The sequence below is a fragment of the Crocodylus siamensis genome, chromosome 3 (genome assembly GCF_052110815.1).
Source record: "Crocodylus siamensis isolate JL-2025a chromosome 3, ASM5211081v1, whole genome shotgun sequence".
Classification (NCBI taxonomy): domain Eukaryota; kingdom Metazoa; phylum Chordata; order Crocodylia; family Crocodylidae; genus Crocodylus; species Crocodylus siamensis.
In genome coordinates, this window is record NC_143397.1 from 167,641,094 (window position 1) to 167,665,101 (window position 24,008).

General features: G+C 44.7%; 1 protein-coding gene across 12 annotated transcripts in view; it reads right to left on the minus strand.

Moving 5' to 3' along the window:
- MTCL1 (microtubule crosslinking factor 1) overlaps positions 1 to 24,008 on the minus strand; it is a 190,662-nt gene that overhangs the window by 19,119 nt on the left and 147,535 nt on the right. For all 12 annotated transcript variants that reach the window (XM_090039705.1, XM_090039698.1, XM_090039696.1 and 9 more), the window contains 3 exons: positions 22,570 to 22,761; positions 8,585 to 8,752; positions 4,257 to 4,511 (listed from right to left, as the gene is read on the minus strand). In XM_090039705.1, coding sequence (XP_089895831.1) covers positions 4,257 to 4,511; positions 8,585 to 8,752; positions 22,570 to 22,761 — 615 coding nt within the window. The remainder of the gene's footprint in view (positions 1 to 4,256; positions 4,512 to 8,584; positions 8,753 to 22,569; positions 22,762 to 24,008) is intronic.

Below are 24,008 nucleotides of genomic sequence, written 5' to 3' on the forward strand. Positions count from 1 at the left end.
TGTGATCTGCAGCCTGCATGCTCCAGGAAGGGGTGTGCAGGCAGCAGATTGCGGCTCAGCCCCAGCTCCAGACCATGCTGTCACCACCGCAAGGAGATGGGGCAGAGCTGTGATCTGCTGCCTGCATGCCCCTGCCCGAAGCATTTAGGCTACAGATCACGGCTCTGCTCTGGACCACACTGTCACTGCTGCAATATCCCAGCCCAGCCCCAGATCAGCTTCCCATCCTGCCAGCACTGCTGGGGCCCATCTCCACGAAAACCTCAGCCCCTGCTATCACAGTGCAAGTGCTGCTAGGGTCTCTGTGGAAACTGGCTCAAACCACATGGGCAGGAGCTGCTGGGAAATGGAGTCCAGCCACCGGCCAGATCCGACATTTTCCATCCCTGCTCTGCAGACTCCTGTGGTAATAATGACTTTCACAAGATAACTAAGTAGCACATAGTTTTAAAACTGTCTACTAGGCTAGGGACAGAAATTGTACGTAAACAAGTTTAAACGATTGGAAATTGGTTTAACACTGTAACAGAACAGAAGTTCAGTCCACATAAACCACTTTCAAAATGGCTGAAAACAGCTTAAGAAAAACCTGGATGGATGTAGTATGAGACTTAACTGATTTAGGTTAAACCAGTTTTAGGAACTTCTGTCCTAAATCCCCTCCTGACTCAAGTTAATTTACAGTCCCACAGCTTTGCAGCCCTAGGCAATGCTGTCTGCTCCAGCGACCAGGGCTGGCTCTGTCCCCAGCTGTCACAGAGCAGAGGCAATAAAGCCTCTGCTCCTAAGCCTGTTTCCTGCCTGTGTCTGTTAGGACAGGGGGCAAAGGACCAGCCCCCAGGCCCTCCTAGCCCCCAGCTGTATGTCAAGGGGAGGAAAAGCCCCTGTGGTAGGGGCTTTTTGCTCCCCTCCTTGCAGCCCAGCAAGCCAGGGTGAGATTGGCTCAGCCCCACCCTGTCCCCAGCCTCTGCCTCCTAGAGAGATGGAATGCATCCTTCCCTGCTACTGCCTGGCATGGAGAAAAAGCTCCCCCAGCCAGGGTCTGCTGCAGGGGGGAGGGGAAAAAGCCCCCCACTAGAGCTTTTCTTGCCACCCCTCCATCAGTTCAGAGCCAGGCTGGGATTGGCTCAGCCTTGCACCCTCCTCAGCCATCTGTCTACCAGAGGGAGGGAGGTGACATGGGAATGCATTCCCTCAGAGAGGTCCACCCAATGTGGACGGGAAAAGCACCAACTGGGGGGCGGGGTTCAGCCCCCTACAGCCTGAATTGGGCTCAGATCATCCCAGCTCCACCCCTTCCTCAGCTGCCTGCCTCCGAGGGTGGGGAGGGGAGGGAGGGGAACATATCAGCCTCCCCTGCACATCTTTCCCAGCTGAGGTCTGTCTGGTGTGGGAAGGAAAGCACCCACTACAGAGCTTTTCACACCCTGTGCATCCAGAGCTGGGCTAGGATCACCCCAGCCCCCACCCTTCCTCACCCATCCATCTCTGGGAGGGGGGCAGGGTGTCAGAATGCACCACCCTCTCCACCTCTGGCTGAAGTCTGCCCCAATGCAAGGACAAAGCTCCTACCAGGGCCCTTTTTGCCCGGCTTTAGCTCGAGCCAGGCTGAGATTGCCCCAGCCCTGCTACTTCCCAAGCCATCTGCCTCTGAGAGGGGCAGGGGGTGGGGACCAGGGCAGAGGGATCAGACCTACTCTGGTGGCCCAGCACTGGTCCCCCCAGCCAACTTCTACCTATGACAGGGGAAAAGCCAGAGGGCTTTTCGCACTGCCTTGCCCACACCCCGAGCTCAGCTAGGATACCCCAGCCTTGCTACTTCCCAAGCTATCTGCCTTTGAGCAAATGGATGAGGAGGGGCTGGTGCTGGGGCTGGGACCTGCAGGGATGTGAAAAGCCCCTTGTGGGTGCTTCTCCCCTGTGCTGGGAAGACCTTGGCTGGGACCCCCCCAGTGCAGCTCCGGGGATGTGTTCTCACACTCTGCCTCCACCCACCCCTCTTGGAGGCAGATGGCTTGATCCCAGTCTGGCTCAGAATGTGGGGTGTGAAAATCCCCCTGGTTAGAGCTTTTCCTCCATGCCAGGCAGACCTCAGCTGGAGGGGACAGTGCCAGGCCAGCAGTGGGGTACATTTCCTCCTTCTCACCCCTGCCCTCCTCCTCCACCCCTTTGGAGGTGGACAGCTTGGGAATGAGCAGGGCTGTGACAATCCCAGCCTGGCTTGAGCTGCTGAGGGGAGGGGGGAGGGAAGTGCTGGGCAGGGTGAGGACTATGTAGATTTTGGCACTTTAGTAAGAGAATCTGTGATTTTTAAAGAGAAAAAACCAGGATTCTCAATTATAAGAATAGATGCTTTTATGAATTCTTACCAGCAAATAACCAGATTTTCAAAATGCTACTCTTGCCTACCTATCCTTTAAAAAGGGGTTGATTCTATTTTTGGTTAGTTAGAATTGTACCTCAGAAACAGGTTACCCAGTTGTCAACACCTTTGTGAAGATCTGCCTTTGTATAAGGGCAGCTGGAAGGCCACTTGAAAATGATTCCTTTCCTCTCTCATCTCCTTTTTGGATTCCATGTCTACTTGGATATGGTTGGAAACATAGCCATAATACAATCCCAGGCTCTAGACTCTGGGCTGTCCAAGTTCTCATGCTGAGAATCGGCTGATTGTTGGCATGGGGATAAGGCTCTGGTTCAATTTAAGGTGTCATACAAACCAGCCACAAAAATATTTTATGTTATATGTGAAACATCTTTGTGGCTGATTTGCTATTTTATGGTGGTGTTATATGCTGGCCATGTGGTATGTTGCCATTTATGGGGTAATTAACATGTTAATGGGATCATAAATATATCATCTGCCTGCAAGGTTACACTGATGCCAAAGGCTAGGCTAAGGAAGGTTATCCCTAACCTTCAAGGGATAGGAACAGTATTTTCTAATCAGGCGAAATTCCTCATTGTGTTGCAGTGACATAAACAACACATTACTTAAAAAATTAAATTCAGAGGGATAGCACCATGAACATCCAAATAATTATATCGCTTCTCTGAACAAAATGCTGTGCTTGTGTCCCTTAACACACTGTATACCAAACCTTGAAAATTCCTTACAGCTAACTTCCTGTTTTGCCTGGGAACCTACTGTGATCACATGAGAGTGGCTTTTTTTTTTTTTTTTTTTTAACTAGAACTCCATTCATAGGAGAGCATCAGTCCAATCAAACCACAAAGAAGTTAGGGAAACATTTATTAGTTGTTTAAAAATCTTTGGTAGTGAGTTTATGGAAAAGCAGATCTTTCTTTTGGCAGGCAGCTGTATACCAAACCTTGAATAACTGCATCTGAGATTTAGATTTTTATCAAGAAATAAAACATTCACACAAGCTTTGAGAGAGAATGAATCAGTGTGGCAATGCGTGGATTGGCTAAATAGAATGGGGCAGGAAATGACCTTTAACCTGAAGCTGATTTCTCATAGGCAGTGTCAGTACACAGAGTACTAATTTTCCCCTTTACTCCCTTGTGATTTTATCATTGTGTGTTATGACAAACACTGATGTTTCCAACATTAACCCTGTGTTGCTTCTCAGTAAAATTTTTTGACCTCTGTTTGACTTTTGTTAATATATAGCCAATGACTTCTTACTAGAGGTGCAGTGGGAGGGGTGGGGGCTGCACTGGGAGCAGTGGGAGGGGTTTGGGCTGTGCTGTGCTCAGGGTTGGCAGCACTGGGAGGGGGGCTAAGGTGAATTTTAGGGGAAATGCACTTCCCCCATAACCACCTCCCATCACCACCCAGCAAGACCGCAGCTCAGCCCAACCCCCGCTGCCCCACGTGCTGGGAAGAGCCCAGCACTGCCCCAGCCCCAGCCGCAGCCTGCCCTGCCCAGGCCCCACACAGACTCAGGGGCACATGCCCCCCCATGTCCTCCCAGGGTGTGCATAGCAGCAGGAGCTGCTCCCCCACCCCCCAGCATGAGCTGCAGCTCCATCCCATGCCCCACCCCAGCTGGGCAGTGCTTGCCCCAGCCCATGCCTCAGCCCCATTCCTCCCTCACCACAGGGGCCTTGATCTGTTCCCCCACACTACTTCCCTTCCTCCCTCCCCTTCTACCACAACAGACTTACCAGCTGTACACAGCTCTCCATGCTGTATCAGAAATCAGATTGGTATCAGCCAATATGCCTCTATAAAAATTGGTATGAGTATCGGCCCCCAAAATCTCTAGTGGTGCACTTCTACTTCTTACCTGTTCTATCCTTCTCAGCAATTCCTTCTTCTGACGTTCCCACTCTCTCCGGTCTCTGTCCAACCTATCCAAAAGTTCTACCTTTTCCCTATTCCAATTCTTTTCACTGTGCTGGATTTGCCATCGTAGGTCCATCACCAAGCTGTGACTATCAGCCAACAGTTTCTTGTGTTCCTCTCTCTCCCTTTTAAAAGCGCCCTTTGTCTCTGTGGGGAGACCAGCTTCTCCTTGGATTTTTTCACTCTTGCCTTCCAACTACCATTAAAAGAAAAAGTTGTTAGTAGACTAGCCTCTCGAAGGCAAGGCCTACATCATAAAGGGAAGATCTTTTAAAAGTCACACTATTAATATTCTCAGAAAAGGATTAGCAGAGTATTGCTAATCTTAAAGTACAGTTATGTGCTAGAAAGGCAACCAGAAAAAAGGCACTGTCAAGAAAATTCCAAACTAAATAATCAAAAAGTTACATAAAACATTTAAGGGGAAAAAAGCACTATGTTAATTTCATTTTATCACAAACATGTCAGTCTCAAAAGCTGTTGATTTGTTCACAACACCAAGATAACAGAGTGACGGGACCCTAGAATGATATACATGGAGTAAATTAGACACCTCAGTCACCTGTGATAGTTCTGAAGGCAACGACATTCTTTTTCTAAAATAAGTACGTACAAGACTGGTTTTGTGCACTTCCGCTTTTTTTTTTCTGTGCATCTTCCAATTTCTTTCTTTTTCTTAGCTCTAGTCTCCTCAATCACCTGATTATCTACAGCAATGACCCAAAAATAAATAACCCCTCAGTTTGTTGTCCTTTGCTAAATGTTGCAGAGTTGCCAGAGCTGACTGGAACAGGGTATGGTGCCCAGGGCAAATCGGCCTGTCTGGGCCCTGCCTCTGCCCCGATCCCAAGCACCCTGGACCCAAAGAAACTGCCACTGCCACTGGCAGCAATGGTGGCAGTGGTGGGGGAGGGGTGGTAAGCAGCTGAATGTAAAACCAGCAGCAGTGGCGCAGAGTTGCTGCGATCACTGTGCCCAGCTCTGTGGGGCCCCTCAAAGCATGGGGCTCAGGACGGTTGCCCTGATTTGCACCCCTCTCCCCCGGGACAGTCCTGAGAGTTGCACTGCTTTGGGGGAGAGCAGTAAGCAGTAATATACTACAGACAAGCATTACTGTCTATGTGCTTGTGCTGCATGGCCACTTGGGTGGATATACTGACTAATAATAACCAGCTTTGTTTCCCTCCCACTTCTGATCCTGGTGCATGCTTGCTAACACTGTCCAAAAATAGCTGTAAAATATAACTTAAATGGCTGCAGGAACATGTACAAATGTGCCAATGGTTAAATTCAGAAAGTAAATAATTAAAAAGATGGTTTTGTTCTTTTTACATTTCCCATTACCTGTGTTCAGCTAGGTCCAGTTCCACCTAATGCCTCAAGAGGCAGCAGAGGGGGAAGGCAGAATTAGCACTGTAGCCACTCTGCAGGGGGTATGCCACATCACTGTAGTATTCAATGTGGTACATTGTTTAGAATTGTTATGGGGGGTTTGTTTTGACTGTTGCCTTATTTCCCCTGGATCACAATGAGCCTGCAAGCTCTTGCTGGTTTGCTTAGTAGCCGTAGCATCACAGAACTGTGCATTCCACAATGTTCCTGCAGAGCCAAAGCCAGCAACATCCTTTAAGGTAAAGTGAAGTAAAATGGATGTGGGCTCCTTTCCTCTGAGCCTGAAAGTGCATCTCCTAGGACATAGTTTCTAAATATTTGCAGGTCATTTCTCAAGACATTAATGCTAATGTGGATTTTGCATCCTACAACAGAAGCTGTAGGCACTGGCTGCTAAAGTGCCTGGAGCAACTCCAAGCTACTTGGTGTGCAGACCTATGCTTGTATGTTTGCCGTCACTTCGGGAAGAATGGCACAAGAACCTGTAGCTGTGGTTAACATGCTGAGCTGTAAACACTTGCCACTGATTATGACTAATTTTCAGGATGACCTACAGCGCTAAAGCGCCAAACAGCCTCAAAGCAAGTTTCCCACCTTTTGTAATATTCTGGTAACATAGAATTTTTATCTTTATCAAATCCATTATGGTTTGGAAATTAAAAAAGAAAACAGGGGAAAAGGGAATCTTAAAAAGATAAATGATCTTTCTCCAATTGTCTGAGAGTAAAACCTTGCCTACTGATGATGAATAAATGTGGGACTAGTGAAGTGGAGTGGTGCCAAAGAAAGTGTAGATCCATAAGCCATCCTACCTGAGAAGTGTAGAGATAGCTTGGAAACACAGCAAGGGAAAGGGATGTGCTCCAAAAGGGTGTGTCTGTGAAATACCTCTGAAGTGTACTGTGGATTTAAGATTATGCTCAGGGGAATTGGTGACCAGACTACAGGTCCCAACATGCCAACAGAGCATGCTGTGAAGTGTCAAAGAAGCATGAAAGCCAAATCAGCATGCCAGAATTCATCTTAATGAGGATCCACTCTGCCAGAATCCATCCTGTCTATAGACTGATGCAAGTGCTCTTGCTCAGGACTTGGCCCTTATACTGATTCCCTCAAATTCTCTAAGTTCTTCTAAATTATCAGAAAAGGAAATGTTTTAGTTTGTCTGTCTCAAGGCTAAGCATTATTAGAGTCCAGCATTCAGGAATTAGCACTCTACGTCATATGTTAAAAGCATCTCCCTTTAATGCAAGATGCATTCAAGAAAACCCATGACAAGCAAGGTCTTATGTTGAATGATATTCACTCTGTTAAACTTTCCTGTTGTTCCTGAAAGCAGCAGGCAGCACTGCATCATCTCTGGGCCTGGCAAGTAGTGCTTTTCTGCTGGATGGGAGATTTTATCTTCCCAATATAAACTTGCTTCAGTAACCTTAAATTAGCAAGTGGCTATCTCAAGGAAAACCATCTTTCCACATTAACCTCCTGCTTCACAGCATACAGGGAAAAAGACAGCAAGGACAGTGAGACAAACTAAGATGACCGCTGATTATGTACTGTCAAATGTTGGGTGCCTTTGTAATCTCAGTCAATCCGAAAAAAAAAAGACTGCAAAAAGGAAAAGAGATCTCAGTAACTTTGCCCATGAGGAAAGGAAGTGTTTCTGAGTAGAAACTTAAGCCAGCATATGAAGCGATGTTTGTTCTTATCTTTTTCCAGAGAAGGGGTTCTGTACTCCTTGCACTGTCTTAGCTATTAGTCTAAGAAGACATAACCACCATAACATCTTGGGTTGCAATATAACCTGGGGGACTTACTTGGATGCTTGATTAAACTCTTAACGCTCCACAGATTTTCACAATATAGGAAAGGATATTAATGCAACTACTTCATATTTTATATTTGACAGAAATTATTCATCAGTTCCTCCCCTGTTGACTCTGAAATGGAACCTGTGTTAAAAATACTCTGGGTTTTGAATCTCTAATAATATCAGGTTTTGTTACATGCAACTTCTTTGAGGTTGCAGGCATTTATTACATATTGCAGTGGGATGCTGATATTATTCTTGGATTGCTTTGGATTCTTGGATTTCTGTAATTGGCACTGATTTATAGCATGTCCAATGTTGTGTTAATGGGATTGTTTTTGGCCACAATATGCAAATACTGCTTTGGGATGTTAGTGGGAAAATGACCTCTCTGTGTTATTTATTGATCAGTTTAGTCCTCTGAATTTATTTTGGGAGAGGGGAAAACCACCCCCCAAACCACCACCACATGTCACAAAATATTATTGGCAGACTCACACAATGATAAAGATAGAGAGAGGGGTCTTACTGAGCCCAATATAACCACTAGTATGAAACAAACTAATGACTGAAACCTATTTTTCCCTGTATCAAGTATACAGTGAGAACTCAGCTCCACAACTTGTGCTGACTGCTTTTCCATCTGGGGGGCAACAGTGGTGTGTACCAGCCAAATAAATACACAAACCATACACAGACTCCAAATCTGCCATGGCAATTGGTCTCTTTCCCATATTTTTATTTCTTATTCCCATGAAAAGGTTAATTTAAGGGGAAAAATGCCATCACACTTTATTTTTCAAAAAAGCAACCACTTGTCAGGAAATCTGTATTCATTAGTAAGCATTTGATTGACAGACAGAATTCAGTTCCACTAATTAAAAACGAAAGCTTTTATGCTGTGCTGTACGATAGGGGTTGTCAACTGGGGGTACACGTACCCCCAGGGGTACTTGAGAAGATCTGAGGGGGTATGCGTATGCGGGTGGGGACAGAGCACCACCACGCACCATCCCGTGCTTCCAATAGAAAGACAAGGTTTTTGGCACAGATAGGGGGTACAGTACCTGCTCCAGATGGCACTTCAGCTCTGTCAGTTCTACTTCCCAAGCTGCTTTGTCTCTGGCATACTGTTGTTGAAGCCCTTGGCGCTCTCGCTCATCATCCCGGAGTTCGGACCGAAAGTCATCCAACAAGGCTTTCAGGGCATTTAAGAGCTGCCGGTTTTCATTTGCCTGCAGAGACAAAACAAAACAAGAAGGTTGTAGTTGAACAAGGCTGCACATGTATAGTGTCAGGACCTGATCCTATATGGTACTCATCAACCCAAGCGGGAGCTGAGGATGCTTACGACACTTGTAAGTAGGTCCTTAGCATTTCTAAGGACTGAGGTTATAAATAACAACTTCTGCAGTTTTAAGTTTCTACTTTCTAGTGAAGTTATGCTATGCACGTACCTGTATATCAATGCACGTAACTGTATACGACATATAATCATTTACTGAGAACCAAGATTTCAACTAGAAATCAGAACTAGAAAAAGTTGCTTTGACATTGAAACAAAAAAAACTATGTTTTGAGATGAGCATAGTTGTTCAGGTCTGTAGCCACTTCCTTAGTCTATTACAGCAAAAGTCGCATTATTTGGCACCTTACAAACCAGCATGCTCTATTAACCAGCATGCCAGTCAACTCGGCAAAAGCAAAACTGGAAATGCCCACCATGGCACTTCTGGTTTTGCCGAGCCCGCACGGCCCAGGGCAAAGCAGCCTGTGCTGCTGAGCCCCTATGGCTTGGGGCATAACAGCCTGTCCCCAGTGTGCCTGGGGCCCCCAGGAGAAGTGGTGGTGCTCCAGACGCAGCAGGAGGGGCACCGGCCCGAACAGGCAAAGGCCTCTCAGGAAACCAGCATATTTGATTATCCGGCACCCCCCATTCCCCACAGGTGCCAGATAACAAAGCTTTTGCTGTAATTATCCTGTTCTTCAGATGTTGTCATGAAGCAACCTTATTTGTTCTCCCTCTCCTGAAGGACCCCCTGATGCCAGCTCTGGCAACTTCACAATGGCCAAGCCTCTGGGTTTGAGACCCTGGCTCTTCTCTATTTCTGGCTTCCTTGGTGATCCAGTAGCACTACAGTTAGAAAGCTCCTTCTTTTTAGTCAGATCTCAGGGTGAGTTGTATTTTCTTCTTCAAAGAAGGGTTGTGTGTGGGGGGAGTTAGAGTGCCAATACCCAAACAGCAGAGCAGACTGTTCAGCTCCAAACAAGCAGTCTTTATTGTGCCACCGCCATTCCTGTCCTTCCTCAGATTCTATTCTGTCCCCCATGGGACTACTCCTTTCTCTCTACTCCGTCCTCCTCGGGAGCACTCTTTCCACACTCCAATTCTCTCAAAGCCTCTTTCTTTCTCTTCCAGCACAGTCAGTCACACTCACAACAAAACTGTTTCACGACTACAGTAATCAACACAGGCACTAAGATTCATACAATAAAATTAGACATAATGTCATGGCAAACCAATCAGGGAGCAGTCTGTGACCTTCTGCCAGGCCCAAACTGCCACCTTCTTTTGGGGTATAAATGGGTCCTGCTTATAAAACTATTTACAGCAAAGTGTGCTCGCACCGAGCCTTCCAAAATGTTTCCCACCAGATCTGCAAAAATCAGCCCACTGAAGCTATTTGGTCACAGACATGTTCTAAACCAGGGGTTCTTAACCTGGGGTCCACGGACCCCCAAGGAGTCTGTGGATAGATTTCAGGGGGTCCGTGAACTTGGATGGGAAAAAAATTACATCTTTATTTTCACTAACCTCTAACTGAAATTTAGCATTTCCTTCAATTATGAATGTAGGCAACAAACCACAGTAGTATTAGCAGTACCTGTGACTTTGTCACCAATAGAAATCACAGATATTTTTGTTATCACATTACAGTTGTTGCAGATATCTCGAAATATCGTTTACACGCATCACTACTTTGAAATTACGGTAGTTATTAGACCTGCCGCTAGATCGCATGTGATCGCAGTCTTCCTGTCTACAGACGCTCATTATACTGAGAAGGGGTCCATAGGCTTCACCAGACTGCCAAAGGGGTCCATGGCACAAAAAAGGTTAAGAATCCCTGTTCTAAACCCTTTGCAGTTTAACAGACAATGGATTTGGGGACAGGGTTGAAATCACAAACACAATGTGATCTACTTTTCCTTTTGTAGTATATGACAAGAGCATGGGTGTCTGGTGCCCCTTGAGTCAGCGACTGGAGAGGGGTGTCCTCCAGCAGCTGATCCTGCTGATTGGGGGGGGTGCACAGCCCACCTTGCTCACTGTAAAAGCAGCTGCATGGCCCCACTCCCTGGCCAGCGTTCGCAGGGGGGGCACTGCTGTTCCTGCCTACCCCCCTGCCCACTGGCTAAACAGGGAGTGTGGCCTGACAGGGGGTGCACTGGCACTCTCAGGGAGTGCACATGCACCCCCATGTACCTTCTACGCGTCGCCCCTGGACAAGAGCTAATTTGACACTGATTCTTGTCTAATTCATTCTATTTTTGCACTAACAGTTACAGGATTCTATGCATTTCTTGCGTCTGGTGTCAGAAGAAGTTTTCAAATGAGTGTTACTTCCCACTGGGTCAACTGTTGCGCACAGTAATTTGGACAAGGTAGGAGGGATTCGGACTGCAAAATTCAGGTCTACATTACAACATTCCAGTCTGGCTTGGTTTGGATATGGCATATAATCTGGAACAATTTAAACAAGAATGATCCTCACTTGAACAGCAGGGCTGGATTAAACAATTTCCTACTTTTCTATGATCCCATGATTTTTGTCCCATTATAAATATTGAAGCCATTTGCAAATTCCAGATCTGGGTTTGATTTAACACTCTCATAATTTAAGGTTCTTCAGACCAGTGGTTTAACTGGAGCTAAAGAAAGATAATTTTATTTAAAAATCCATCTCCAATTGTGAACAGAAAATTAAATGCAAAATGCACAAGCTTAGCTCATAAAATCAGAAGTACCATAATAGATACGTCTCATTTTGTTCTCTCTTGGAATTGGTTAAAAATTTCCTAGTGATCCCTGTAGTCTCCAGGGGATCCTTTGGTTCATAGGCAACATATTGCAATAGAGATGTAAATCAGAAGACTATGGTTCGCAAAATGGGCTTATAGAGAATTACAGAAATCAGAAACTCCAAAGTCGCATTAGGTCACCTATTCTATCTTGGGCCAGTGTTGGTTTTATGCTTGATATAATATTTTCTAGTGCTTTGTGCAGTCCAATTCTAAATGCTGTATTTTGCATGGAAAACTTATTTCCTGTATATGTCAGACTCTTGGGACATCCGGACTACTCACACAGACCACATTTGTAATCATTATTCAAACACACCAAGCTTTTTTTTTTTTAAAGAAAGTGGTCTACTTCTCCAAATAATGTGGTTCATCATCAAAGAAAATGCCTTATCAACACAGGAAAAGGACTGCAGGTGACTCACTCATTTTACTGTCATCTGTATGGACTGAAGCAAGAAATGAGCTGCTGCTATGAGTAATAGGATGCAGTACATGCCCAAAGAAAGTGTATCAATAACATTAACTTTTAATGCAGATTAGAATATTACATACTCCAGCATGCTGCATGTGTGTATCATATCACCCAAGTATGTATAGCCACAGGCTAAAGTTTATCACTTACCGATACAGACAAACACCAACACCCCACCAGCAACTGAAAAATGTCAGATACCTACTGGTATTTCATGACATAAAATGTAACTGTTAGAGGCCTTCTCCCCCTTTCTTTTCCTTTCTCAAAACAATCACTATAACCTTACCCAGCTCCCTCACTAGGAACTGGAATAACCTTTCTGCCTACCTCTATTTGTCTATCTGACTCGCCTGCCACAACAAACAGCTCTAGAATTTAACCTCGAATAGTGGGGCCATGCTACAGGGAAATCATTAACATGAATCTGAGGAGGGAAAGGCAATTTTCAAAGGGACAAATGGCAGTAAGACACCCAGACTGTCTTGAAAAATCAGCAGGAGACAGACCTTAGCTGCCATTGGGCTTTTAAAAATCTCACTTGTAATCAATCAATTTTTTAAAAGTAAAAAATCGTTTCAGGCATAACCACTGCATCTCGGCCCCACTGCCCCCCCCACCCCCACCCCCCCCCATTTTAAGACAAATTGTGAAAATTCACTATGCACAGAATACTGTTCTGAATGCACTATACTGAAAATCTGCAGGGGAATAGAAAAAAATGAAACCCTTTCCTTCAAGCACTTGTAGTTCCAATGACTGTACCTGTGGTAAGTAAAAACAATTATGTAAGTTTCTTTTTTAAAAGGATTTTTGTTGTTGTTGTGGGAATCATAATTCTGTCAGAGAATTACATTTAATGTTTTTATCAGCAGCCAAGGAAGTTCCAGCAGCTCAGTATGACATCAAGTCAAAAAGCACAAGATCAGGAGTGGCCACAACAGAGAGGATCTTAAGAACATTTCCATTCTGCATTTACAGATGCATGCAAAAGTGCAGCTGGATCTTAGATCTCAGTACAAAGCATTTAGGACGTTTAGATTTGAAGCATTATTCCTTTATGCTTTTTTCCTTTTGGTATGAGAAAACAAACAAACAAATGAAAAAAAATACCATAAACCTTGCAACAAATATTTCAATGAAGAATCTTATTGGGAATTTTAGCTGAACCCTGTCCTGTTCTCACCTCAACCAGCAAGCATTTTTCCCCTCTCTAGCTAACATACCATCTACACTCTTTTTCTCTGCCAAGATACCAGCCTCACTTGCCTTCTCTCTGCTACCAGGTGTTATCCAGCTCTTTCACATTGCCTGTTTCATGGCAGTTCTTCCATGCCTGACCCTTCCACAGCCCATACTAGATTTCAGGCTGCAGGAGGAAGCTAACATCAAGGAGAATTAGACCATGTCAGGAACAACAAGCTGAGCAAAAAGGGCATCCAAATAAGTGAAGTTTGGTAGTGAGAGGTAGACTGACTCTTTTCAAGAGTCCTTATCCACTTGCCTTCCTTCAGCAAGACATACCCCCTTCTCACACAAAATGTTCAGTTAAGGAGTAATCAGCATTCTAAGGGGGTAACATCGTGATTCTTGAAAGTGGCATGTACGTCAATTTTGGGATGCACCGCGTATTAACATACAAAATACCTCAGGCTTAGGACCCAAAAGTAGGACACCAAAACCTAAAGACCACTTCTTAGATTGAAGGTCTGAGTTTATACTTCTTCTCAAAGCAATTCCCCTTTCCAGCTAGTCTGTAGCAGGAAGAGATATTGAAAATTCCAGACAGTCCATAAATTATTAAACGTAACTGTGGATTACTAAAATTTACTATGAATCTATTTCCCTTTTCTGATTTACTTTTCTCAAACTGACATGGTTCTTTCAGTCATACATGGATAATTATAATTACCAAAATTTATTTTTAACCTGAAAAAGGCTGAACTGAATGGTCCAGATTCAAGCCCACACCATCGCTGCACAGTCTACCTGTGACTGCAGCCACTGCAAAGAACATGGTCTGGGTAGGAAACATCCACAGTCCTCACTACTGAATTCTGTCTTCTCCTTATGAGCTGGATTCATTGTTCCAACTCGAACACTCACCCTCATGTAGCCATATACAATATTGGAAGTAAAGGATCCCACAGTGAAGGATGCCTGTTCTCTGCTGCAATTGTACAAAACAAACATCCTTCGGGGTTCTTAGAGTCAACTGCTGGTTTCTTAATGCCACATGTCACAATGATAGAAAGGTTGACTTCTTGAAGGGAGATGCTGATGAGATGCTGTACATGATCTTTGGTTACTTCTACCAGCTTTGAGTGGACAAGGATAGGAAAAGACCTCTCTTAGAGCTTCTATGGAAACCCCTTTTAGTGGTACTCCAAAGGAAAGGAGGGGTAACTATTTTTTGCTTTTTTCCCATCAGTTATCTATTAGTGAACTTTTTGTATGCCTGGATTCTCAGTTTTATAGCAGAAATTCTGTAATAAATATAGATTAGGGCCCACTGAACTGGATGGAAGTTCCCAGGTAGATGGCTTGCACAGCTGAGCCCCTCTCATTTGTAGTAATGTAGACACTTTGGCCCAAATTCACACTAATACCTCTGAGAGAAGAACACAGCCCTGCAAAGCCCTCCATTTACAAAAGGACCAGAATGAATCCAATGGAATTACTCCAGACTGACACCAGGATGAGAACTGAGCACAGCCCTTTCCGTGCCCCTAATTGCCAACAGAATCAGAATCAACCTACAGTGAGGTTTTTCTTTTTTGGGTCAGAGAGTGAAACAACCCTTTCTCACTGCTAAGAACAAGGAGCCTATCAGTTCTAATTCATTTTAACACCCTGAATCACATGTCTGTCAAGAACACACTCTTTGGTAATATATGCAGTACAGTATCACATACAATGTGCAGAGGCATGTAAAACGAAGACTAGTTTCTGAAATAAGAAATGTTTAGCCCATTTGCTATTCTTGCAGTATTGATACAACATATTTTTCCTGTTGGAAGGTAGAAAACTTATTTTGTCTTCACAAATGCACTAGAGTCTCATGCAGTATTCATTAGAAATATCTGCTTCTATCAGCAGGGATACTTAGACATGATCTCTTACTATGGCTCATTTCCTTAAGTGATATTAGCTGGAAATGCTGCATTAGAACATCACGTAACGCTTATAAAAAATGAATTATATGCAATCCTACTTATCATTGTTGCCACTTTAATTGAGATTAATCTCTGAGCAACAATTATTTCAGAGAGGACATATTTTATTCACATATTCCTTGTTGGTAAGATAGCAGTTTAAGGCTGTACTTGGAAAGCTAGTATGTGACTATAGCTTACTGAGATGGTACACTGATTTCCATTTCTTTTACTCATTCTTGAGACTAAATGAATCTAATACACTATGCAAAATGTTGATGAGCATATCTTCAGTGCCCTGCCTCAGCCTAACTGAGAGCATTTTACAAATGGGATCGTTGTAAGAAAAGGACTTTCAACCTGTGTGAGCTGACCTCCAAAAGCAAAATGAATAATATGTAATAAATAATCAATCCTTTCCAAGGCCAGACTGAATATTTGGTGGCCCATTTTACATGAATACTGAGTGGAGGCTCTGAGCTACATCCGGACATGTATGGATGTTTGGTTCCCTGGGGAGAACTAGCTGTGGCATACCTTGTGCTGCTGCTAGCTGTCCCTGGGGAATGCCTATGCCACATGTGCTCTGACATGTAGAAAGTTACCTCAGGTGGGATAGGAGAGGCTGGGGCCAGCCCAGTGCTGGCCCCAGATGGCTTACCTGGGTATTCAGGGGTCAAAAACCCCCTCTGTGCTATTCCCTTATGTAGCAAAGCCCCCAGTTTTTCTTTTTTTTCTTTTAAAAAATGCATTCCCTCCTCTTCCCCAACCATTTCTGACTTTTTCTCTGCCCTCTCTATCCCTTATAAGTGATTTCAAGTACTACTAGGTAACCTAAGTTCTTGTATACTATTATTGTAATAAGCCCCTTTTTATATATTGTAAATAGTGTTATGTTATGTTTGAATTGATATTGTATTGTATTGTATTGCTATTATTTGTGTATTGATCTTATTGTTTTATATTAACATTGTATGATTTAGGCCAGCAACGTGGGTTGGCATCAATGATATCAAGTATCCATTTTGTGTGTCAGGTTCCCATCTTGTTCCCATGCCCTGTTGTGTAAGTATGTTGTAACCTATGACTCAGACCTACCCCTCCTTTGGAAATTGGTTCCTGAATGAATGGGGGATGAATGAGGGTGTCTGAGAGACAATGGCAGTAGGTCTAAAAATAGCTCCCTCTGAATAACCGAACCATCAACTTGATGACACAACTATCACCCTGCACTGACCCTCCCTGCCTCAAGATTTGGAAGACAGAGACTGCTGCAGAAATCAGTCAACCCACCATTACAGACACCTGAAACTGCATGTCCTTACCTAGGAGTGCACATGCTCAGTACACCGGGGCTGACTCTTGCCTGGGCATGCCCCTGCCACTAGGATCATAGGAGTCTGCCCCATAAAAAGGGGTAGTGAAGACAGACCCAGTGGGACGCCCTCTCCATGTGGACCAGCACCATACCACACCACCTATCCACCCAAAGGCCCTGCTGGCAACCCCCTCTGGACAACACCTGTTGGACAAAGAACCTTTGCAGCCTGGATAGGTAGCTATCACCCCTCACCCCCTCTTCAACCAAGGACTTGGACTCTGTTTCTCTTCCCTACCTGGACTCCAACACTTCCACTGAGTCTCTTTCTTCTGCTACCATTATGAGCGCTTTTGTGTGTGTGTGTGTGTGTGTGAACCAATAACTTCATGGGGCTGTGTAGTGTGTTGTCTGTTTAATAAACCTGTTATTTTGAAACCCTGAGTTGGGTTTTTGTCTGTTTCCTGATTGTTTCCTCCTTGCCACCACTTATCTGCCTCCTGATCTCCCAGCTTTCTGCCTCAGTCTCCCAGGTTTCTGTCTCTCTCTCTTTCCTGGCTGTCTCCTCCTTGCCACCAGGCTTTTCCCCTTGCACCAGTGACCTCCTTAAGTAACCCCAGCTCCCCTCCATTCTGCCAGTTCTAATCCTGGCCCCAGCAACTTTTACTCCTGGCACTTTCACTTTCTCATTTTAACTCCCATCCATCTCCCTGCTTCCCATTCTTCTGGAGATCTCTGACCCTTGATTTCCCCTCACATAGTCACCAAGCACCCTCGGTATCCCAAGTATCCCAAGCACACACATGCACACACCATACCATCCAAGTTAGGAACTTACCTGCGTGTATGTGTAGGTGGGTGGTATGTGTATAATCTGGTGAATATATATATATATAAAATGTCATTGTGTGTGTGATATACGAATTAGTGATCTGCATATGTGTATCGGGTGTGCGGGTATTGACAATTGATTTTGTCTAACTTTTGGTGTGTATAGTGTATAGGTGCTTGAATTGGTGATAGGTGTGCATATGCCTAGGCTGGTAATTTTGGATGTGTATGTGTATGTGCCTGAGTTGGTAGTATGTATGTGTGTGCCTGGTGGGGGTACATGCATCTAGAGTGTGTGTGTGCATCTAATTGATTTGTGTGTGTGTGTGTGTGTGTGTGTGTGTATGTGCAATTGTATACCATGCTCTTGTGTCTAACAGCATGACATTGAAATACTGAGCACTGGCCTGACCCCACAGGGCAACACTTGCAGCACAGAGAACAACAGAACATGCAGCATGTGGCACCACAGAGGTGTTTGCAGTGCCACATACCGCATGGCCGTGCTCGTCTGGATGTGGCCTGGGTGTCCTTTCCTACACTATTGCAGAAGAATGGAATTCTTGATTACTGAAAGCCAAAATAGGGAAGGCAAAAGCCACCATATTTGTACACAGAGAGCATGCATTTGTCTATAGACATGGCAAGCATTTCTTAGGATGATAATTTTTATTGGACCAACTATATAATTGGGAAAGTTAGATGAGTGTCGCAGAGCACTTAGGTGCCCTGCTCCTTGTAAAGAGAGGAAACTGTTAGGGAAAGAGCCCTAGCAATGAGTGAAGAGGCACAGGTGCAGGTTGCTAGGGCAACCGCTGGGAGTCAGCTGACTGGAAGAGGTAGGGCCTGGCTCCCATTTAAACCCAGGGCAGAGGCCAGGCCAGCAGTTCCCTGCCAGCAGCCACAGGGGTAGGAACTCTGCCGGAGTGAGGAAAAGGAAGAGGCCAGAATGCACAGGCAGTTGTTAAGGGTGAGAGATGGAGAAACCCTGTGACAGGTTTGAATGTGATTATGGCCAGATGACGTAGGTTTATGTTATAGCCAAAGGGATTGAGTTTGTGTTGACAGTTGGTTGTTTGGGTGAGGCTATTAGGGGTTGGAGGAGGCCTCATAGGGGACCCACAGCAGCGTGGGAACCCCAGCCCCAGAGAGGGGGAGCAGCAAAAAAGGTGCCAGAGTGGGCACAGCATTTTGGGATGCACTGACCCCAGCCCCGAGAAGGGGAGAGGAAAGTTGGAGGCCAGGTAAGGCCGAGGCCACCTGAGTCCTGCAGGGGGGTTCGAGACCCTGAGGAGGAGAGTTGGGGCCAGGCATGGCTACAGTCACCTGATCCCCAACGCAAGAAGCCCCAGAGCAAAGGGGACAGCGTGAGGAGCCCCAGAGAAAAGGGGGCAGCATGAGACACCCCAGAGCAAGGGGGCAGTGACTGAAGAGCACCTGTGGGACACGGTTGCGAGACAAGGCTGCGGAAAGCCAGAGCACCAGAGAGGGTGCAGAGAGTGAGACAGACCAAACAATGTCTAGTAACATCTACATCCGGTACATCTGCGAGGCTTGGGGTGTGGTACAGGGATGGTTGGAGCCATGCATAGCCCATAAGGCTGGGGTACCCGGAACCCCATTATAGAAGTGAGATGCGGGGTAGCAGGAGCACCATGTCCAAGAGGACGGAAAGGCAGCCTCCCTTTAATATATTTAAAATCAAGACGTGGCGGGAGAGAATGAGGGAGCTTTAATGCAAACTTGGCACAGTAGGGGGCACTAGGGGAGATCACAGCCACCCATAGGACCCTGCTCCGTGACAACGAGCTACGGAATGTGAAATATTCTTCATCAGGTCATCTATAGACTACTACTGTCTATAGACCACACTTCTGTGATTTCTTCTCTCTCATAAAAATGTCCGATTTAAAGTTAAGCACTGAACATGAGAAGTACTGGTAGTTGCATCCCTTTAAAAACACTCTAGTGTTACTGCAGAATGAAGGCAAACAGTTTCCTATAGCAGATCTCACAGCCCTGGGAAAAACATATTTGGAATAGCATAGGTCCAGATCACAACACATGGATGGCTCTTTCTGAGCATGATCTTCCCTCAACAGACATGGAAATTACGTTTTTGAAGCGCCATCTTCCTGCTCCCAGGTGCCATCTATAGCCCCTGAGGGTTGGCGGATGTGGTGAGGGCAGAGGAAGTGAGAAGGGGTAAGACTAGATTGGAAACAGACTTCCCCCCCACAGGCCCACAAAGATTCTGGTAGTAAGTTAATACAGCCTGATACACTATTTACTTACCAGCAAAATCCCTTTGCAGGAAGATATTCACCCATTCTTAAGGCAGCCTAAGATTGGGAAGTGTATGACAGTAAGGTTTCAGGAGCAGTTACCTACTGAATATGGGTCTTGCACAACATTCTACCATTTCCAGTAAGTTCACGTAACGGAATGTTTTTGTTTTAGCATTTTCCTTTTAGAAATCCTTTTAGAAATCCTAACATGGTCTTCACAAAGAACTACTGGTATGTCAAAGACCGTAGCTCTGTCCCTGTTTGAATGCACATCATTGTTGTTGTCATCTATAGCGCTTCTACCATATTCTGTGAACTAGGTTAAGCAGCACAGCGTGTACCAGGCAGAAATATCTGGGGAATTAGACAAGATTCCACAGCTTCATACTCTATTTTGTGTCAATGGCTATTTGTCATTTTTCAGGGTAGAAAAATCAGACTTTACATTGGTGTAATTCATAGGACATATCAGCTTCTTACTCACTACTGGACAGTATGGACAGGCTACAAGATATGCAAGATTTCAATATAGTCAGTCTGTACAAGAATAAAGGTGACCACAGCAACTGTAACTACTATCATAGAATTTCACTACTAAGCATTATTGGAAAAATCATTGCTCAGGTGGTGCTCAGAAGACTTCAGAACCTTGCTGACTGTGTTTACCATGAGTCGCACTACAGCTTCAGAGCCAGTAGGTCCAACATAGATATGATCATCTCACTCCAACATATCCAAAAAAACTGTAGGCAACAAAGGAGACCCCTCTATATAGTCTTTACTGACCTGACCGAAGCCTTTGACTTTGTCAGCAGAAAAGGCCTGATCAAAATATTGGAAAAGATTGGTTGTCTATCAAAACTCCTCAGCATAATCCACACTTTCCATGTGGGAAACAGCTATAATGGATCAACATCTGAGGCTTTTGAGATCTGAAGTGTAGTCAAGCAGGGCTGTGTTTTTGTCCCAGACCCACTAGGTATTTTCTCTACTTTTCTTCAGGCGTATGCTTTTGGGACCACCACTGAAGGTATTTATCTACATACATGCTCAGATGGAAAAGTATTTAACCTTACATGCTTTAAAGTGAAGATTAAAATGTGGAAAGTTTTGACTCATGAACTGCTGGTTTGCTGATGATGCTGCACTGATAGCCCACACACAGATTGACCTTCAAAGCCACATCTGTTGCTTTGCTCATGCATGCCAAGGGTTTGGTCTCACAATCAGCATCACGAAGACCAGTGTTATGGGCCAGAACACTGATTCAGCACCAGCAACCACAATAGGTGAAAATGTACTAGATGTTGTAAGTACATTTACATACTGGTTCCATTGTTATCAGCAGCTTGACATTTGAGGTCGAACTCAATAACCATACTGGTAAAACATCAGGTATCATGAGCAGGTTGAGCAAACGAGGGTGGAGCAACAACAAGCTGACTGTTAAGACCAAGGTTAAAGTATATCATGCTTGTGTTATCAGCACCCTTTCGTAAGGAAAAATCCTGAACCATATACTCTACTCAAGAAAACTGCCTCAACAATTTCCACTTTTGTTGCTTTTGCAGCATTCCAGGAATTTTCTGGCAGGACAAAGTTTCCTATGCTGGAACATGCCAACATTCTGATCACCCATTCTCTTTTCAGTCAGTGTCAACTCTGACTGCTTGGTCATATGCAGAGAATGGACAATGGCTGTATACCAAAGATCTCTTGTATGGAGAACTCTTTACATGAAGAAGACCACGCGGTATCTTTATCTCCATTTCAAAGTTTTCCAGACCAATATGAAGGCAATGAACATTGAGCCAAACAAAGGTTGGGAACACTGCTGAGTACTGAAGCACTTGATCACAATCTATTAAGCATGGAATGGAGATGTTTGAGGAAAGAAGAACCCAACATCCAGAGGAGAGAACCCCACACCACATTCAAGGTTTAGATACAAACTTCACGTGTGATAAGTGTGGAAGGGACTGTCATTCAAGAATTGGGCTCTACAGCCACACTCACATATGTTCAACAATCTGATGCCTTGGCATGAATCTGCTGTCTCATGAGACATATGCCTATTGCCTATAATTTCTAGGAGAATTGGGTTTTTAATGGTACTGCTGTGTCATATAGAAAGACACTTAAAAAGATATTCCCCTATTGCATTTTGTTTCATATTCAAGTTGTAACACCTGCTGTTTACACTAAACTTTTGCAATGTTCAGTAACAGTTGTTTATACCACTAAGAAGTTTTTCTATTCAAACAGTTAGCTTTTGAAATCATCTTAAAATATACAATCTGAAAATTAAGCCAGATGGCTGATCTGTTTACATCTATTGCAGGTTAAATCCTCCATATGTCGATAGCCCTAACCTGAGTTGGGTGTGGCCCAGGAGACTTTTAGGATTTGCTTTTAGGCTTTTGAAAACAATGTCCAATGTGATAAAAGCACTTTTGCATTGTTCTTCTACCAATGCAGTTTAAACAAGGACATTAAATGCATATGCTAAATTCTTAAATTATTTAAATGAAATAAAAAGGACCTTTCCTTACTAATGGCTGGATGGTCAAATTCCATCTTAATCAGCCAAGATGGATATGCAAATTCTGCAAGCCATCAGGTATTGATATATATGCCTGGGCAAACAGCCATGAAAGGAAATGGGATTTTTCATTCACAGCATCTGCCAACAGGCAGTAGTAGTCACCTGGCTCCTGATTAAATATAAATATAATGAATCATACCCATTACAACTGCTATGTAGCCAGAATTACTGAGTTGTGTATGATACAAGGTATTTTTGATGAAATATCACAGAAACAGAACAAAATGAATCATAAACATTTACAGCATTAATTCATAGGACATAGTACAGAACTGCCTTTCCTTTCTAGTACAGTACCTGCTTTTGATGTTGCAACAGTTCTACTGTCTGCAGCTGTGGTCCATGATCAGTGCTCTCTGCCTTGGAATGTTGGGAATAATCTGTCAGTGCAAACACAAGGTCCTCCTCCTCCTCCTCATCTCGATTTGGGTCATCTCCTTTTTGTTCAGACTGAATGCCAAACTCTGGTAGGGCATCAAGGTGTTCAATCTAAAATGGCAAGAGATTTCACTCATGGATACTGTTTCTATATAAGTAGTACAGTAACAAAAACCTAATGAAAATCTAGGAAAAGCGATTGTTGTGCCTCCTTTTGTCCCTTTAGACTGATATTTATTATTTGCTTGAACCATATTATATAACATAACATGGAGGCACAACTGAAAACATTAAAATAACTGAAGCAATACAGTACTTGATGTTAAATGACTTAGTTCATCTGAACAGAATAACATAGTAGCATTTATAAATGGCCATACCATCTATTTTCCAGTTCCAATTACTATAGGAGATAACGGCTGAGATAGTCATTCACTTGGTTTTAGTCTTGGTCTCTTACTAATATACATCTGCACCCTTCTCCCTGGCCTCTACAAAAGGAAAAAAAAAATCAAAGGATTTTATTTAATTCAAGTTATATATTTGTTGCAGGACACTTCAGTGCCCTGCTCCTAGAAAAGGTACAGGTGCCGGTTGCCGGGGCAACCGCAGTTTGGTCAGCTGACCAGAAGGGGGCAGGGCCTGGCCTATATAAACAGCCCAGGCTGAGGCCAAGCAGGCAGTTCCCCACTAACATCCAAAGGTGAAGGAGCTCTGCTGGAGCAAGCAGTGTAGGAAAGCCCGATGGCCGGAGCAGCTTCAGCTCAAGGATACTGAGTGGAGAAAGCCCTGGTAGGGAGTGGAATGATGATTAGCCAGGTGGTTTAAAGACTGCGTTTTAGCCAGGAGGCTTAGTTTGAGTTATAGCTGGTTGGCTAGTGTTATTGCTTTTGTTGTTTGTTATTACACCGGAGGACTGGGTGAGGCTAACAGGGGTTAGAGGAGGCCTCATAGGGGCTCCACGGCAGTGTGGGGACCTCGGTGCCAGAGAGGGCACAGCACTTAGGGGTGCACTGACCCCAGCCCCGAGAAGGGGCACAGTGCATTGGGGGCCAGGTAAGGCTGAGGCCACCTGAGCCCCACAGGAGTTGTAGATCTGAGGAGGGGATTTAGAGGCCAGGCACAGCTATAGTCACCTGAGCCCCAACTGTGAAAAGCCCCAGGAAGGGTGCACAGGCGAGCAGCCCCAGGGAGGGCGCTCACTTAAGACCCAAGAGGGGAATTTGGGGCCAGGCACGGCTACGGCCACTTGAGTCCCGATTGTGAGACAGGGCTACAGTGCGGGCAGGATCGCAAGGGAAGGCCCCAATCGCAAGAGCAGGCCCCAGTGCGGGCACGGCTGCGAGAGAGGCCAGAGA